The following is a 17,588-nucleotide window of genomic DNA, read 5'->3' as shown; positions in this document are numbered from 1 at the left end:
TTTGACAGTAGCATTTTAGGGGCTGAAATCACTAAGCAAGCTAGTTTCTTAATTGGATAAAAAAAACCAGAGAAATTGGCAGATTTCATGTCAAGATTCTGGAGTTGAGAGAAATCTTGAAGATGATTTATCAACCGGAAAAAGTGGTTATAGCGTGGAATACTATCATTGCTGGTTATGCAAAGTGGGGAGAACTACAATGGTGTTTGTGGTTTTTCAAGATGATGTTAGAGGAGTCTTTCAGGCCTTTTCAGTGGACTTTGAGTGCAGTTTTGAATGCTTGCGCTGAAACAAGTGAGCCGTGTTATGGTCATATGGTGCACGGACTTATCATAAAAAGTGGATAGAGTCTTGCAGTGGAGGTTAACAATTCGGCTCTTAGTTTCCATACTAACTTCGGTGAAAAACATGAGGTTCTTGAATTAGTCCAGGCTGTGGGGATGTGTATTGATGTTTCGTGAAATGCAATTATCAATGCTTATATGAAGATAGGTGATCTTCAAGAAGCTCATCTTGTGTTTCATCGTATGCCTGAAAAGAATCTTATCTCATGGACATCAATGATCACTGGATACATGAGAAACGGGTGTGGAGAGTGTGCATTAACCTATTTTATTGATATGGTGAGGAATCGAATCAGGCCAGATGAGCAAAAGAAATTGCAGATAAATATGCAGAGCCGAAGAATGTGAGTGTTGGCTCGTTGGAGGCTCTTTTTGGGTCATACTCATCTCAAGGTTGTGTTAAGATGGGTGCGGAGATAGCAGAACAACTGCAGCTGGTGAAGCCCGGCGATGAGATGAGCTATGTCATGCTGTCGAACATGTATTCAGCTAGCGGGCAGTGGAGACGAGCAGAGACTTTGAGGAAGGCAATGGCTGACCGCGGCATTAAGAAAATGCCCGGCTGCAGCTGGGTCAAAGTGAGGAATCAGGTAACTACATGTCAATTATATGTAACTCAATTAATAACAGATAATATCATCTTCACTTTGTTTATACAGCACCACCAAAAATGACAATACCACTTGCTATTACATGTCAAACTAATATCAGTACAAATTTTCCAACCACAAACAGAGAATTCAACGCTAATCTGATACATGTTCAAAACCTGCATAATACATGTCCAAAAAAGTAATACACAGTTGCCCAAATCATGTCCAAAACCTGGCCATAACATGTCCAAAATAACTTAATCAACATATACAATCAACACAGCCATGATGGGCACTACCCAAATATAAAGTAACCGGCAAAAGTCATGTGGTACGACATCTAAATGCAGATTATGTTACAAAAAGTTCAGATTTTTCTTCAACATGGATGCGATGAACTAGCTTAGTTGTCACCCGTCGCCGAAGATGCTGGATTCGCACACATGTCAGCTATGGCACTCATACAACGTGCCCTGTTGTGGCCGGGTTGGCGACACAATGCACATTTTGGCTGCTCTTCGGACCGCTTTCGTTTCTTGCCTATTGATGAATGCACCAAACAAAGTTTAATAATCACCATAATCACCATAATACACTAATTCGTGAAATACAATAGATAGTAAAATAGAATAAGTAATACCTAGCGCAGGTTTCGGGTTGCTCGTTGATGCCGCTGACTGGCGCTCTGGACAACTTCTTTTGTTGTGGCCGACTGCACCACAAATTCGGCACTTATAGTCCGACATTAATCCTTTCCTAGACATCGTCATAAATCCATCTCCTTGTTCTCTAACATGCACTTTCCGGGCTGCCCAAGCCTTTGCTCTTGTTATTTGTCTTGTCTCTTTAACGGTCTTTTGTCTAGCACCCTTGGGACGTCCAGGCAGGTTGGTAATCTAGGGTGGCACAATATCAGGATACTCGGTCCTCTTCCACAGCTGTGGACCCAGCACCGGGTAGATGATGGGGGCGTAGACCTGTTGGAACGTAGCCTTGGAGTATATATTGGAGACGAAGCTATCCACGTTCTCTGATGTCGTCTCTATAGCAGCAATCGCGTGTGGACAAGGTATCCCCGTCAACATCCATCTCCTGCAGCTGCACGTTCGCTCCCTCAGGTTAACCGAAAACTGCTCATCTCGAGCTGTATTCACTTGATAGATCCACTCGGAAGCCTCCCTTACCATACATTCTCCCATTTTCTGTTTTGCCTTTTCGAGCTTCTTACGGATTTTCGGCCCAAACACATCTTCCATTCTGGCACCCATCTTCCTCCTTGTGGTAAATCTATCCATCAGGTACATTCGAATGCACTCTAGCATCGCATACAACGGCTTCTGACGAGCAAATAGTAACACCTTGTTATAACATTCGGAAATGTTATTGACAAGGATGTCACATTTAGCATCGAACCCGAAGAAGGCTCGACTCCAATTCTCCTTCCTTGTGTGCTCCATCAACCATTTGTATGCGCCTTGACTTTGATTCTTGATTTCCAATAAAGCCTCATCAAATCCATAAGTGTTGGTAGCGCGGGCTGTCTCCCATATTTTATCCTTCAACTTTGACGAAGGAAACTGCTTCTTGAAATTGTTGTGCATATGCCAAACGCACATACGGTGTTCAGCATGCTCAACGCAGGCCCCGATAGCGGCAATCAGACCCTAACAGCAAAGTAAATTAACAAAAATCAATCAAAATATGAATTAATCAAAGAATGCTGAAACCATGACAATATTATCTTCAGAAATTATTGTACCTTCTACTTATCTGATATAAATGTTTATTTGCTAGAGTCAGTTATCTCCACATCCATGACTAGAAGTCCCAGAAACCAAGTCCATGTCTCTGTGTTTTCAATGTGAACAACGGCATGTGCGATTGGAAATATCTGATCATTCGGGTCGAGCCCGACGGCTGTCAGAAGTATTCCCTTGGCTTGGCCTTTGAGATGGCACCCATCTAGCCCTACTAAGCGGCGACAATGGCGTTTGAACGAGATCTTACATGCTTCGTAAGCTATATATATATATCCCTTTAAACTTGTCAGTTCCATCGGTAAGACGATGGGTCGATAAGACAACAGTGCTACCAGGATTACTCCTTAGAATTTCTGCCCTATAATCTTGTAATCGCTTGTATTGTCTCACCAAGTCCACTTCAATCATCTTACGGGCTTGCTGCATGGATCTCTTAGCCTTTCCAAAAGATATGGTGATCTTCATGTCGGAGTGCACCTTCTCGGTGAACTGCCCCACCGTCATGTCAGGGAAGAGTCGGATATCTTCCTTATACTTCTTGCTCAGATAGTTAGAATTGGCACATCCATGGTTGAATGAACCCCACCGCATTTGTGTTTGTTCCGTAGTCGAGAAATCTGCCAATAGCCGCTGATTTTAATAAAGCGTATCCGCACATACCACGGACAAGGGGGGCCATTTTTGCTGCTAAAAAATGTTTCTGCAATGCGCCACACAACGGCTCTTGTCGTTCTTCTTCAACCTTAACTTCTTGCCCTGCACCACTCCTTGATGTCGGATGAGTTCAGTAAAGTCATCCTTGCAGTTGAACCGCATTCCAACTTTCCAACGCGGGTCATTAAAATCAGTGGCTTTCTTGTACCTCCGAGTCAAGAGTTTGTCGTCGTAATCCAACTCATCTTCAGTACCTGAACTTGGTGAGTCACTTGGGAGTTGATCACTGTCACTCGTATCACCAATGTGTTCCATCGGATGTGTCGACATCTGATCCACCACCTTTTTCCAGCCTTCAACTTGGACAGCCATGATGGCATCTTCTTCATGCTCGCTGAGGTCATAATCGCTATCAACAAAGGAAGGATCATCCTCGGGATCTTCATCAACAACTCGAGAGCTATCCCCATCTACCTTATTTTTCCCCTTCTTAATCGCTTTCGCCTTGTCATTATTCTTAGCTTTCTCACTGGTCTCACTCAATTTAGATATAATGAGTGTATCACCAGTTACATCTCCACCCCTTCTATCACCACCAACACCATCCCCAATCCATATGTCAAAGTCATCAGCCCCTACATCCACATATCCCGAATTACTAGCCTCTATATCAACGGCCCCAATTCCTACATCACTTAAACCAAGGTCTTGTGATAGTTGACTAACTAACAAATCATTTTCTTGGACTGCATAAACGTCCACCATCCCTCTCTGGACTCCTAATTCAGCTATCTCCATTGATGAGATGTTGTCAAACAATCTCACCAGTCCTTCGTCTAAGCTCATCCCGGGTTTCAAGTAATAATAATGTAAACGGCTGACATCATGTCCAAGCTTCTCGAGCACATCGTCAACTTCAAGTTTGGACCACCTATCTGGGTCACAGTTGTCAATGTAATGCTCCTGCCCACCCATATAACATTTTCCACCACCAGAATCTAACATCATACCAGAGTGCATCAACCTTGTTGTGAAAGAACCATCTACATTGCAAAAAGATATAATCAGCGCTTAGTACAAGTTTGCACCTTCACACTCAATACACAAAACTGCACCACACACATAAACAATTATACACAAGTCTTGTAACTTTTAGTCACTCAACTTGTTTTTTTCTTCATTAAATTTAGCAATCATTAAATTTGAGTAAATGTGGAAAATTAAATTGAGTAAAACTCTATATTTTATTCAGGTGGCAGAATATAAATTAGAAAGGAAGGTTTGAGTAAAGCTCAATATGAAAGAGTTCAATATAAATTAGATTGAGTAAAACTTAATATGAAAAAGCTCAACGTTACATGTTCCTTAAAATTTGATTCTACTAATTGTGATTAGTGCATTCATTACTAATTAGCAAATGAGAAAATGTAGCATTAAGTAATTAAGGTTAATTAGCAAATATAGCACAGTAATTAAGTTTGAATTTGAAGTTTAAATCGTATGCCTTCCCCTGCAAACGGCCAATAACAATACAATCCAAACTCTGTCTTATTCTTCACCTCAATGTAGTCATCCTCAATGTAGCCATTATTCATACAGATCTGTACTAACTAAATAGAAACTTCCACCAGTATTTTTTAAAACTCCAGTCACACTAATTCAAACTAACGAACTATACTACCATAAGGAAACAAAATGCACCAACATACTTAAAGAAAACAATTAAAGACACCAGGTAAGAAAATAATTATTTTTGTGTTATTCCTAAATAATTGCAGTGAGCAATATGAAACAACTTTGGTCCCCAACCATCTATTTTGACCGTCTATTTTTTAAAATTGTTAATTTTGGTCAAAACATGATTAATAACGTTGACCGTCTATTTTTTAACGGTGAGGACCGATTCGGATCGAAGTGTATTTGTGAGGGACCAAGTAATCAAAAAGATAATGTTAAGGACCAAATTGATAAAACGGCCATATGATAGGGACCAAATTTGGCATTTACTCTTTTATATTTAATATAAATACATACTATATCTTATTAATATAACAATAAATAAATAAATATGAAAATTCAAATTTACTACTCCTATAAGATTTTTTGGATTCTAAAATATGTTTAAAATTTTTGAAAATATATTTATGTTTTATTTTATGATGCGAACCTTAAATTAATACTCCCTCCGTCCATAAAAAATTGAGCACAACTACCATTTTTGGCCATCCACGGAAAATAGAGCATATTCATTTATGAAAAGTTTTCAATAAATAATAACCCTACACATCATTCTACTAACACTACTTCTCACTTACTTTTACTCCTTCTCTCTTACTCTTTATCATTCTCTTTTATTTTACCAATTCTACATTAAAACCCGTGTCATACACAAATTGCTTTATTTTTTTGTGGACGGAGAGAGTATTTAATTAAGTTTAAATTTAAGCATATATCTCAAAAGTATCATAATTAAATACTCGTACTTTATATTTTATAAATATGACTAATTTTCATCATTATATATTGCACTGGTAGATCTAGAGGGGCAGGAGGGGGCGGTTTTCCCCTCCGTGCGCTAATTCCCCCTTATCGGAAAAAATAGTCACGCCCGCACTAAATCAAGCTAATACTGTCCTATATATTCTGCCCCCTCCGTTTCCGAATCCTGAATCCGCCATTGGTGTATTGCATTGAACATATAGAATTTATTTTAGCAGTAGCAACCCAAAATCCAAACATGTAGGATCAGAGATGAAAATTTATACTACCTCCGTCCACCAAAATTTGTCCCATTTTTCCATTTCTGTCTGTCCACCAAAATTTGTCCCATTTCACTTTTACCATTTTTGGTAGTGGACCTCATATTCCACTAACTCATTCCTACTCACATTTTATTATAAAACTAATATATAAAATTAGGACCCACAATCCTCTAACTTTTTCAACTCACTTCCCATTATATTCCTTAAAACCCGTGCTAAGTCAAAGTGGGACAAATTTTCTTCCCATTATATTTTTTAAAACCCGTGTCAGGTCAAAGTGGGACAAATTTTGGTGGGCGGAGATAGTAACAATAAAAGCATTTGATTAGCCCGCAACTTGCACAAGATTGACCCAAAATCAGTTGGGCTGAACTTGATTGCCATCCTAACACAGATATCAAGATTTGCATGAAACAATGTCAAAGAAAAATACAAGCAATCAATAATCACATTTTGGGAACAAAAATAACTATTGTATTCATTTATAAGAGAAATTCATACAGCTTGAATAGGCGAATACAAGAAGGTATGCCACCAACACTGTTATCATGGACTATGCTCTAAAGTTTCAGTCTGCATCTAAAAGTCCATCACTAAAAGTCTAAAATCCATCTTCTCAACACCTAACTGTTCTACACTATCAATGGGAAAATACATCATAAAGGATAAAAACTGTATCAGGTTAAAGAGGCTAACCAAGTTTACAGACCGTATTTGGGTTGCCGGAAATCTTCATATGGGTCCGATGTACCTTATCTTCAACATGCGCGGAACCCAAATTTTTCGGCACCACCTTGAAAAGTTGTATTTGATACAAAAAAAATGGATACAAGCAAATATGTGAGGTATCGTGGTTAGATCAGCATTTGCTTGTCGTCACTTCCATCTCAGAGATCTACTGCCTTTTTGTCCAATACCTGTACCAGCAAGGCTAGCAGATAGGATTGACCGGGAATCCGGCTGCCACTTCAGCTCTTTGAGAATGGAAAATAAAGTCGCTAGTTCTGCGGTTATTTCACTGTCTTTAATGTTGTTACATGAAACTACTCTAAGCCTATTGAGCTCCTTCCAAGATAGAACTACGGATTCTAGTCCTTGTGTTGTCAGTAACGAGCATCCTTCCAGTGAGAGAGATCTTATGCTCCTGCTGTTAGAAATTAGAATGAGTATGCCTTAACCATTCACATTCCAGTCAATTACTAACTGCTTAAGCAAAAAGAGTATTTTTTTCACAAAATATCTTCTTGGAGGTTACTCATCATCTACAAAATCTGGGGATGAGCAAAAGTTCCAGTCAATCATAGTTTTTTTTAATTGAAGAACGGTTAAGTTTAAGGAAGTTTTTACTGGACAATAAGTTTCTTACGATATGCAGTCAACGATAAGATTATTCCGATTTTGGAAAACTGGATATCCTGTCTAACACAGTGGAATATCAACAAAAAGTACGTATATTTCATAAAAAATTTCAACTATGCCCAACTACATATTTAGAAAAGATGAGCAGCTTAGTAAAATTGCATCACATTTCTGTTTCTTCAATGTAGGCAGTTAATGATTATACTTATTTTTTAGATAGTTGTATCCAAGCCAAAGTATTTGAAGACAGTTATGTCATAAACAAGCAAATTCAAGCATAGGATGATATAATTTTGTTCTAGGTAAGAAAAGCTAGAGTTGATTTATACCTAAAAACAGTGGCAGCAGTAAAGATACTGTCATCCAATCCCCAACAGTCCTCAAGAACCAGCTCTCTAATCCTCCGACACACTACAAACAACGCCTTCACACCCTGCTTGTCTCGCATTTGGCACTTCCTCAAATGCAACTCCTCAAGCATCATACATGATCCTAAATGCTCATCTAGTCCGGGATTTTCATCAATATTCTTACACGACTGGAAACTCAAACTCTTCAAGTTCCTACAGTATGACAAAGCCGACAACCACCCTCCTTCCATCCTATGATCACATATCGTTAACTCCTCCAACATCTGGCAACACTGCCCAATTGCCTTGATACCGTCATAACTCCCCTCACATCCCACCAGCTCAAGCTTCACTAGTCGGCTGCATCCTTGTGCCAGTATAGTCAATCCAATATCAGAAACCACAGAGCCATAAACACCGTTTATATTCCCATTCAACTTCAAAATCTGCAAATTCCTGCAATTATAAATCCCCCTCAGTGCGAAATCACCACAGTTATGCAACTCCATCTCCTGCAACAACTCACATTCCTTCGCCAAGCAATTTAGCCCTTCTTCGCTAACATTCATCAACGCCACTCTCCTCAAATTCTTGCACCCTTCAGCTAATATCGCCACCCCTCCATCGATAGCCTTCGACTCAACAACATCCCCCTTCCTAACGAACATCCCTTCGCCATTTTCCAACATCCCCGAACTCAGACGAACCTCAATCAAGCTATTACTCAACAAAATACCAGAATTTCTAGCAGATTTAATACAAGCCGGAACTAAATTAACATCTTCTAAATTAGGAAAGCGAAAGCTCATTCTACCTGACTCCAAAAACTCCCAATCAATTAACTTAATCGACTTAACCAGCTTCCCGCACAGCACGCACCACCTCCGGCAAACCAATGAATTCGCAATGTGCTGCTTCCTGTCACGAATTCTACCCAACACCTCCAGCAGCAGCTCATCCGAGAGAAGAGCGGTGCAGTCGGCGGCGGCAGGAAGATGGTTAGGGTTTGACGAATCGGATTCGGGCTCGGACTCGGAGTAGGGAGAGGTTGACCCGGATTGCGAGACGGTGCGCGGGCGCAATTTGAGGAGAGCATGCTTCAGTGCGTCATCCGGGCTGGGAATCATCCTCTTGTTGTGGTTGGAATTAGGGTTGAAGATTGGGTCTTTTCGAGGTGAGGACGACATAATCAGGGGTTAGGGTTTGGGCGAAGAGCATCGGCGGCGAATCAGCTGGAAATTATCGTTGCAACGCAGTAGTCAATGCACCGGCATATCCGCTTGTGTTGGTGCGTGTGTGAAACTCAAACTCTTCTTGCTTTTGCTTCTTTCTGCTTTCCTGCTTGCTGCGGAAATTCAAGAGTTAATTATTTGAAAATTTTGTTTTTTCAGATGAGTTATGAATTATGAGCCTATTATTACTCGTGAGTAGATTAGATTTGTGGGACGCATAATGTTCATTTCATGGTGAGAATATCCATGCCTGACTCTTCTTTTTAATTTTATTTTTATCTGTTTATACTGTTGCCATTTGCATAGAAAAATTGCACAAGATAATTGGATCTGGATATGAAATTAGTGGTGATGATAAAAGTGAATTCTACTTCATTTTATAGTAGTATACTAATTTTTAAATACTAGAATATGTAAATTGTCCTTTTTACTTTAGGATGAGAGCAATTGGCTTTAATCTCTACACCTCCATTTTATTTTTTTTTATGTTTATATAACTACAACATGCCCAAATATTTTTACTTAATTCCTTTACATAAAATCGTGGCAGGAACTATTAATTAAAATCCCATTTTTAACATGAAAAATCAATGTACTTTAATTGCCAAATCGTTAAAAAGTCGTTGCAATAATTTCTATTCACGAGGATTAATTTGAGCAAAATCAGATCCTAAATCGTCCCAAATGAAATATCTCCGCATATTGCAATCCTCTGTGACTTCCATTAAGCAGTCAAGCCTATTGTTGTGTCAATAAAATCAAGAACTCAATACAACAACATGAATTCTTCGTATTATATCGTCAATTAATCCTATTTTCCACAAAAAAAAAAAAAAAACTAAAACGAAATCTAGACTTTGAAATTCGATTATGACAAAATTCATTGTCGGCGGCAACACTAATAAATTACAAAAAGAGGTTTAGGTGAAAGAAATTGATTACTTGTCATGGTTTTGACAAAAGCAATATAGTCCAGAAAAAATAAGGTGCTTGAAATTTGTTACTATCTTTATGTCTCTTGTTCCCACCACAAAACTGATAATGGTACTACTCGTACCATTTTAATTGGCCCACTTATATCACACGGTTTCATATTAATTTTTACAATGTGAAACACCCACTCAATTTAATTGCATAATGTGCACATTGAAGTCAAATAGTAGCTCATTCTAAAGAGAATAAATTTGAATAAATACATACATACATAAATATCATGTCTTGCAGAAATTTATGAAATGTTAATACCTCTAAACAAGCGATTTATTTAGAAAAAGATCGTTGGTAAATAAAAAATACATTTATCAATTCTAATCACTTTTTGGTGGATAATAGTTTTTGCCCTTAATGAAATTTTAACAAAACTAACAGCTTTTAAATGATAAATTTGGAAAAGGAAAACAAAAGCAAAATAGAAGTTCCATATTTGACGCTATTGTAAAAATGTGTTTCAAGGTCTTTGGTTCTTCCCTGCAAAACACACATTGAACATTATGGACTCCGGTTATACTTCCTTGAATGATAAAGCAAAATCTGAAGTTGGGCTCGCAACAAAAAATGTTTCTTCAAGCCAATCGTCTACGAATAGAAGTTGAATTGTCTTTGTTAAAGAGCTGGGTAATAATACATTTAGACACAAAGAAAGCATAAGAATTATCAAAAGACTAAACTCTTAGGGTCCGTTCGCTTTCCCCGTAATGGCCATATAAGCCCTCAAAACTGCCCAATAACCACCGTTCGGTTTCCATGCATGAATACTTGAAAGCCCAAGCTAAACCCATTGGCCCGCACTGTTTGCTTCATAAATGGGCTGTTACTTTTCTTCCAAATTTTGTGAGATAAAATTCTAATGAGGCCAGAATCGGATGAGTTGTTGAAGAGAAAGACCAATTTGCCCTTGTGAATTTAGAATCACCTCAAATTGTCTCATTTTGAAACGAGGCAACTCCAGCCCTAATTTTGGTGACAAACGGCGCCCAGCACACAACGCTCGCGACCGGCGACCTCCATTCCGTCAGTCAACAGTAAGATTCGGAACAATATTGTTCGATTAATGATCTCCTCCGTCTGTTTTTCTGATTATTTGGTATGCTATTGTGCGTACATAGTCCGTTCGGTTTCGCCGTGTCGACGAAGATCCGCCGGTGTACTCGTTCCAGTCGGAGGTTCAACCGGTCCTCAAATTTGCAGCGTCATAGCTAGGTAAATAACCCCTGGATTACACATATTTGCGTATGCTATTATTTTAATTTATAGCCAATTTAGGTGCTTTTAAATGAGTTCAGTAGCAATAGAATAGTTTGGCTTATAAAATGATTATTATGAAATTTATGATTGCTGGTATAGTTAGTTGGTTTGTGTAATGTGGTGTGTAAACGCAAGTAGTGGTTCGTGGGTTCTCTAGCATTCTGTGAAACGTGATCTTTCGTACTGCATCAAATTTTGTTTTTGGTAGGATTTAATATAGCACGATGAGATCCCACGACTCTGCACAGATATGCATGCTCTTAGTAGACATCATGGATGTATACCGAGTTGAGACTACGGTGCTTGTCCGTCGGTATATGAATGCTAGGACACGAAGGGCTAAGCGTATAATTTTAGAGCACGCAAGAAGATGCAGTGTCCTATCAAAAATCCCTCGTCAAGAAGAACACCTCGGACGGCTAGTGAACTTCAGCGACATTGACTGTATATCTAATTTGCGTATGGATCGAAATACGTTTGGAAGATTATGTAGACTTTTAGTGGACCGAGCAGGGCTGCGAACTGGCAAAGTGCTTGGGGTGGAAGAACAATTGGCCATATTTCTAAGTGTACTATCGCACCACCAGAAAAATCGAATTGTCCGTTTCAACTTTGTTAGGTCCGGATCCACGGTTTCCTACTATGTGAATAAGGTGTTGGCTGCTATTCTAAGTCTTCACACAGTTCTCATACCTAAGGCGACTCCGGTCACTGACGACTGTAACGACCACCGTTGGAAATGGTTCAAGGTACCTCTAACAAAATTGTTTTTAATTTACATGTTCTTAAATGGCTATCATTGTTCATGCTTTTTGATGCAGGGATGCTTAGGGGCGTTGGATGGGACACACATTAATGTCTTGGTAGGTGATGCCGATAAACCACGTTATAGAAATAGAAAGGGTCAAATATCAACCAACACGTTGGCTGCTTGTGACCGTAACATGCAATTTGTGTTCTTCTACCCCGGGTGGGAGGGGTCAGCTGGGGATTCCAGGGTGCTACGAGATGCAGTGGCGCAGCCAGATGGGTTTAAGGTTCCACAAGGTCTGTATGTTGTTATGTTCTTCACATGTTTAGTTTACTTCGCAGTTCAAGTGAACATAATGCACATATGATGAACTAATATATATGCACCTTGTCGTGGCAGGATGTTACTACCTTTGCGATAATGGGTATGCAAATAGCAACGGTTTTCTGACACCATTTCGAGGAGTTAGATACCACTTGAAAGAGTGGGGACCTGGCACGGCCATACCACAAAATCCGAGAGAGATGTTTAATATGAGACACACGAAAGCTAGGAATATAATAGAGCGTGCTTTTGCTGTGTTGAAAATGCGGTGGGGTATCCTTAGGAGTGCATCATATTACCCGATTCAGACCCAGATTCGGCTAATAATGAGTTGTTTCTTATTACACAACTTCATACGGCGCGAAATGGAAAACGACCCCATAGAAGCTGAGCTGGATGGTGAGACTATGCCGTTTGCACAGGATGCCGAGTTTGAAGGTCAAGAATTTGTTGAATCTGTGGAACCATCCGCGCAGTGGACACAAACACGCGAAGAAATAGCACAATATATGTGGAACAACCGCTAGTCTTGGTTTAGTTGTATTTGTTTATTTGGTTAATGAATGCAGACATTCGGATATTGTGTTCACTTGTATGCTAATGATCAAACTATGTTCAACGTTTCGCATTGGTCCGGCCATTACACTTCATTAAACTGATACATCTTTTTTATGTTGACTAATAATTGTTCTTGTAGATGAACCACAGGTTCACAATGTCACTCATACTAAAATTATGGTTACTAAAAATTTAATTGGGACTCTCTTTCTGGAGAATATTATACTAGTATAATTTTCTGGTCAATGATATTTACGTGTAAATTTTATAGAGTTGTGATATATGATAGTATAAAATTAGGACAAATGAAAAGCATGACTAAAATTTCATTTTTCTATCTTTTAGTGTATTAAACGGTCATATTTTTATTTAGTAATCTAGTATAAATATAAAATTAAATTATAACTATATAAGTACGTGTGTATATATATATATATATATATAAAGAGAAAAATATATAGTGGATCTTCCACACCAAAATGAAAGGTGGTGTACCCAACCAATTAATCTTTGACAAATTAAAATTTTTGTAAACATATTTCTAGTAACCATTATGAAGTGTGTACTCATGCCAACTAATATAGTTATTTTTAGAAAAAAATTATTTCCTATAAAAAATAGAAGATATTTATTAAAACACTTTTATAAAGTAGTGCATAATCTTAAAATATGAAAATATTTTTCCTCCTATACATAGATATATACACGGATGGGATTAATTACTAAATAATTAACAATCCAAAATTAGAATCAATTCTTAACTAGTACTCCATATTAAAGGATTATTAGATTAGAAGATCTAGTGGAAAAAATATTTTTAATTTTCATATTTTAAGATTATGTAATACTATTTAATAAATAATTAACAATCCAAAATTAGAATCAATTCTTAACTAGTACTCCATATTAAAGGGTTATTAGATTAGAAGATCTAGTGAAAAAAATATTTTTAATTTTCATATTTTAAGATTATGCAATACTATTTAATAAAAGTGGTATAATAAATATCTTCTAAAAATAATTTTATTAGTTGACATGTTTAATTGGATGTAAACCATTTATGTTGGCTGGGTACACCACCTCTCCTTTCAGCCCCTATTCTTCCTTGCAGCAAGATCTCCTATCCTTATTAATATTACATGACCACATAAACTATGCCCATATTTAGCAACACCAACACAATATATGAGGCGGCAACTGCCAGGACCAACAATACATCCACCACTTCACAGTTTAGTTCCATGCTCAAACAACACCGGGACCAACAAGTCCAAGTAATCAACACACAATCAATAATAGGGAAAATATTACATCAGTGAGGATCCATAGTTAGTAGCAAAAATACATGGGTAGAGCATACAAAAGAAGAAAACTTGGACTACCGCGTGCACGTAAAGCACACATAGTAATCTCCTACCCGAAACTAAGATCCAAAAAGTCATAATAACACACCATTACAAACACACCAAAATAGTCATAAGTGCTAGCACACAGTTTATAAGCAAAACATAACCACCCATCTGTTGAAACACAATGCCCCACTTCAATCTCCTTGACGGTTGTTGTCGAGTAGCATCAGCACATAACCTAGCTTCGCATTGTCCGGCATCCCCTTGAAGACTTCGAGACGTTGGGGCTTGTCACCTAGGATGTTACACAATGCATAACGCTGGGCAAGTGTTAGCCCATCAACGGCACAGAGCTTGTCAAAGATTTGTTCACGAGCCTTACCCAAATCAAACTCGTACCCAATTCTAGTTGATATCGCATCCAAGCGGGAATTTGTTTGCGTGTGCAGTTTCTCTAGGAACTCCATCAAGGCGTCATCAGAGGCCGACGCTTTGCGTTTGTTGCTACCCTGCTTGATGGTCGATACTTGCTGCTTGGATTGAGCTTCATTGTTGGTAGGAGTATCAACATCAGGGGACATGGGTGGCGGAATCTCAGACCCAAGGAAATCGTCGAAGGACGGATAGTAGACGTCGTTCTCATTGACTTGGCTGCCAGTTGCCGGCTGAGGTCGCAATCTAGTGGAAGCAACACCCACTGTCTCTGCTGCACCCCCAGATGCACGGTCCTTGCCAAAAATACGTTTCCAAGATTCCCATAACGGCCATGGCTTGTTACGCATAAATTTCGCCTCTTTGTCTACCTGCAACTCCAAAATTAGAAAACATTGATTGAAGACACGACTACATATCATGCTAAACAGGGGAGTGACATCGAAATAAATACTGTAGTGTGCTTAGCAAACACATACCGCCACGCATTGAGCCCACTGATCATCATCGATGTCTATTTTGTAGTCCCCATTGGTATTGAAACCAACCCCACTCCGGCTTAGTATGCGGCTGAGGCTGTTGTAGCATTTTTTCCAAGCTGTCATTTTTGACACAACATGAGGATTTCCCTTGATGTCGGACTTGGGGAATTCGGCACGAATGTCGTCTTCGATCTTGGCAAGGTACCCAGTTCGGAATCCATTGTCAGATTTCCAGCCACGAGCAACGAGATCAACGAGTGAAGCAGCCAAAATTTCCTCCTCACGGACGATCCAACTTCGACGTGTCCGCTCACCCTTGCGAAATTTATTACGCCGAACCCCATTCCCTCCTACATGTCGCAATCAAAACAAAAAACCCGGTGAAATCAATGAAAAATTTGCACTTACCAGCCAGTATATGAATGCGAACAATGACCAACATTGAACTCACCTACACTACCACCTGCACCACGGCTGGGCTCTTCGGTGTTTGACGACGGCATAGCACTTTCACCTGCAAAACACACAGGGAAATGAAGTCACTGTACCAGTACAACAAATGCCGACGACCGTCGTTCCAAAGTCAAGCATGAGTGACGACCGACTGACAAACCAAAGGGACGATACCTTAGTCCGGCGAGATGAAATCTTCGAGCTTTACCTCGACACCGAGCTCAAATATAATGTATTTATGTTGTGATCTCCCCAACCAACCCCCATTAATTCAAATTCGCAAAATGATTCACCCAAAATCGGAAGCGCCAAAATGAACCGCCCATTTTTTCACTCATCCCGCCCCTTTTTTCGCTCATCCCGCCATTTAGAGACTGAAGGGTAGAATTGGGAATTTATCATATGAATGAGGGCTTGTGAGTCATTTCCTTCCATAGTGGAGGCCCAAAACAGAATGATTAAAGCATAACCGAACGCCATTTTTTGTGGGCCAGGTTCGATACAAAACTCTCCTAATTCTCATCAAGTATTTTTACATGACAAATGCTATATGGAAAAGCGAACGGACCCTTAGGGTTCGTTTGATAGCCCTGTATAGCCTGGAAAACAGCTTGTTTCTGGTCAAACTCAACAGTTTGATACCTACGAGTATTTACTGTCTGGCCCGTGAAATGAGCGAGGCCCATGTATCTATTCCCACTTACAGCAGTTACCTTTTCGGAGCCTACCCCTCCGATATTTTTCTGCCGTGTCAAGAAAAAAAATTCTTTCCAACATTTGTCCTTCTAATATTCTCTATTTCTCTTCTGCATTCTATATTTCTTATCACCACAACTTTCTCCAATGAATCCATAGTTTTCATGTATGGAGATTTCACTGGTTATTTGGCTATGAAGTTACATTGAAATATTTCGAATTTGTTTGGCAAAAAAACGTGAGGCCGCTGCAAGTGATAGATCTGAACACCCAAAATGTCGCCGGCGTCGTAGTCCGTTGAATTGTGATTATTTTTCATCAGATTCGCGAATGAGAAAATCGACAAAGAAATGAAATAACTTAATATCGGCGGATCTTGAGGATGAAGCTGCAATTGGTGAAAATCAATAGCCAATTGAAGACGGAAAGGCGGCCAACTATTTCCGGTGAAAAACTCATCAGCTTCTTGTGGAATAGCAAAGCCCAAGCCGGCTGTTAAGATTTGAAGAGGTGAAGCAGCTAAAAATTTCTTTTTTAATCACATGGGTTATGATTTTGATTTTTTAGGGGCTATTGATGGCAGTGCGAAGAACTTTGGGTTGTAACAGTATATGATAATTTGATAGTTTTTTTGCTGCTATTGATTCAGTTGAGGATGAATTCTGAATAAAAAAATTTGGCTGCCATTGATGACAGTGGACAGGTTTTAAGGTCGTTCCAATGAAATGAACATTAATGAGAAAAATATAAAAAGGGTAAAAATGTAATTCTAATTGACGCATCATGTTTCTGGGTTAATATCAGTAGCGTAACAAACATACAAGTAAGAAAATAATTTCAACATATTTCTGGTCAATTATCTTGATTATTTTCTTATATGCTATTTTCTTGACATGGGTATCAAACACACCCTTATATATATATATACACTCAGTGTTTGCAGTCATGGAAGTATGATTCAAAACTAATAGAAGGTCTCTAAATAATTCCACTTCTCAAGCAAAGAGACGTTTTCTCCGCATAAATCTCCAAATCAAAACACCTTTGTCCCAAATACCATCTCATATCCGTATGATTTAAACACCCCAAGAGTCTATGAAAGCTATTCTTCAAACTCTTATCACTTTTCCAATAATCGTGCTAGAATTCAGAGAGATATTCTAATCCACTCCTCTTACTCCACTCTCACAATACAATAGAATAATATTATAATTATGACCAATTTTAACAAGTGATGGTAGATTA

The 17,588-nt window shown here is 38.8% G+C and overlaps 4 protein-coding genes across 5 annotated transcripts; 1 reads left to right on the top strand and 3 right to left on the bottom strand.

Annotated features, from left to right (window-relative positions):
- Positions 1 to 1,337: 1,337 nt before the first annotated feature.
- On the bottom strand, positions 1,338 to 3,288 carry LOC148933581 (uncharacterized). Its single transcript, XM_089060654.1, has 4 exons — positions 3,030 to 3,288; positions 2,757 to 2,956; positions 1,578 to 2,601; positions 1,338 to 1,477 (listed from the first exon to the last, which is right to left on the bottom strand). Exons 1-3 carry the CDS (start codon positions 3,286 to 3,288, stop codon positions 1,834 to 1,836), a joined length of 1,227 nt encoding a protein of 408 aa, XP_088916780.1. The 3' UTR covers positions 1,338 to 1,477; positions 1,578 to 1,833.
- Positions 3,289 to 6,564: 3,276 nt separating this feature from the next.
- LOC125223772 (F-box protein At5g51370-like) lies at positions 6,565 to 9,282 on the bottom strand. Of its 2 annotated transcripts, none has more exons than XM_048127067.2 (2): positions 7,802 to 9,282; positions 6,565 to 7,257 (listed from the first exon to the last, which is right to left on the bottom strand). In XM_048127067.2, the coding sequence occupies exons 1-2, from the start codon at positions 9,007 to 9,009 to the stop codon at positions 6,990 to 6,992; spliced, it is 1,476 nt and encodes a 491-aa protein (XP_047983024.1). In that variant the 5' UTR covers positions 9,010 to 9,282; the 3' UTR covers positions 6,565 to 6,989. The 2 variants fall into 2 exon arrangements, with proteins under 2 accessions (XP_047983024.1, XP_047983023.1); XM_048127066.2 differs by having other exon boundaries at positions 6,565 to 7,260; positions 7,802 to 9,281.
- A 1,716-nt stretch (positions 9,283 to 10,998) lies between these two features.
- LOC125198739 (uncharacterized) lies at positions 10,999 to 12,999 on the top strand. The gene is made up of 5 exons (XM_048097028.1): positions 10,999 to 11,075; positions 11,160 to 11,253; positions 11,507 to 12,047; positions 12,120 to 12,345; positions 12,449 to 12,999. Exons 3-5 carry the CDS (start codon positions 11,523 to 11,525, stop codon positions 12,898 to 12,900), a joined length of 1,203 nt encoding a protein of 400 aa, XP_047952985.1. The 5' UTR covers positions 10,999 to 11,075; positions 11,160 to 11,253; positions 11,507 to 11,522; the 3' UTR covers positions 12,901 to 12,999.
- Positions 13,000 to 14,254: 1,255 nt separating this feature from the next.
- On the bottom strand, positions 14,255 to 16,333 carry LOC148933580 (uncharacterized). Its single transcript, XM_089060648.1, has 4 exons — positions 16,216 to 16,333; positions 15,646 to 15,708; positions 15,192 to 15,544; positions 14,255 to 15,083 (listed from the first exon to the last, which is right to left on the bottom strand). Exons 1-4 carry the CDS (start codon positions 16,331 to 16,333, stop codon positions 14,475 to 14,477), a joined length of 1,143 nt encoding a protein of 380 aa, XP_088916774.1. The 3' UTR covers positions 14,255 to 14,474.
- Positions 16,334 to 17,588: the final 1,255 nt, after the last annotated feature.

The sequence above is a fragment of the Salvia hispanica genome, chromosome 1, assembly GCF_029641045.1.
Source record: "Salvia hispanica isolate PSC_SH4W2 chromosome 1, Shi_PSC_v1, whole genome shotgun sequence".
Lineage (NCBI taxonomy): Eukaryota > Viridiplantae > Streptophyta > Magnoliopsida > Lamiales > Lamiaceae > Salvia > Salvia hispanica.
The sequence above is the reverse complement of the archived record's forward strand: the minus strand, read 5'-3'. Positions and strand labels throughout refer to the sequence as shown.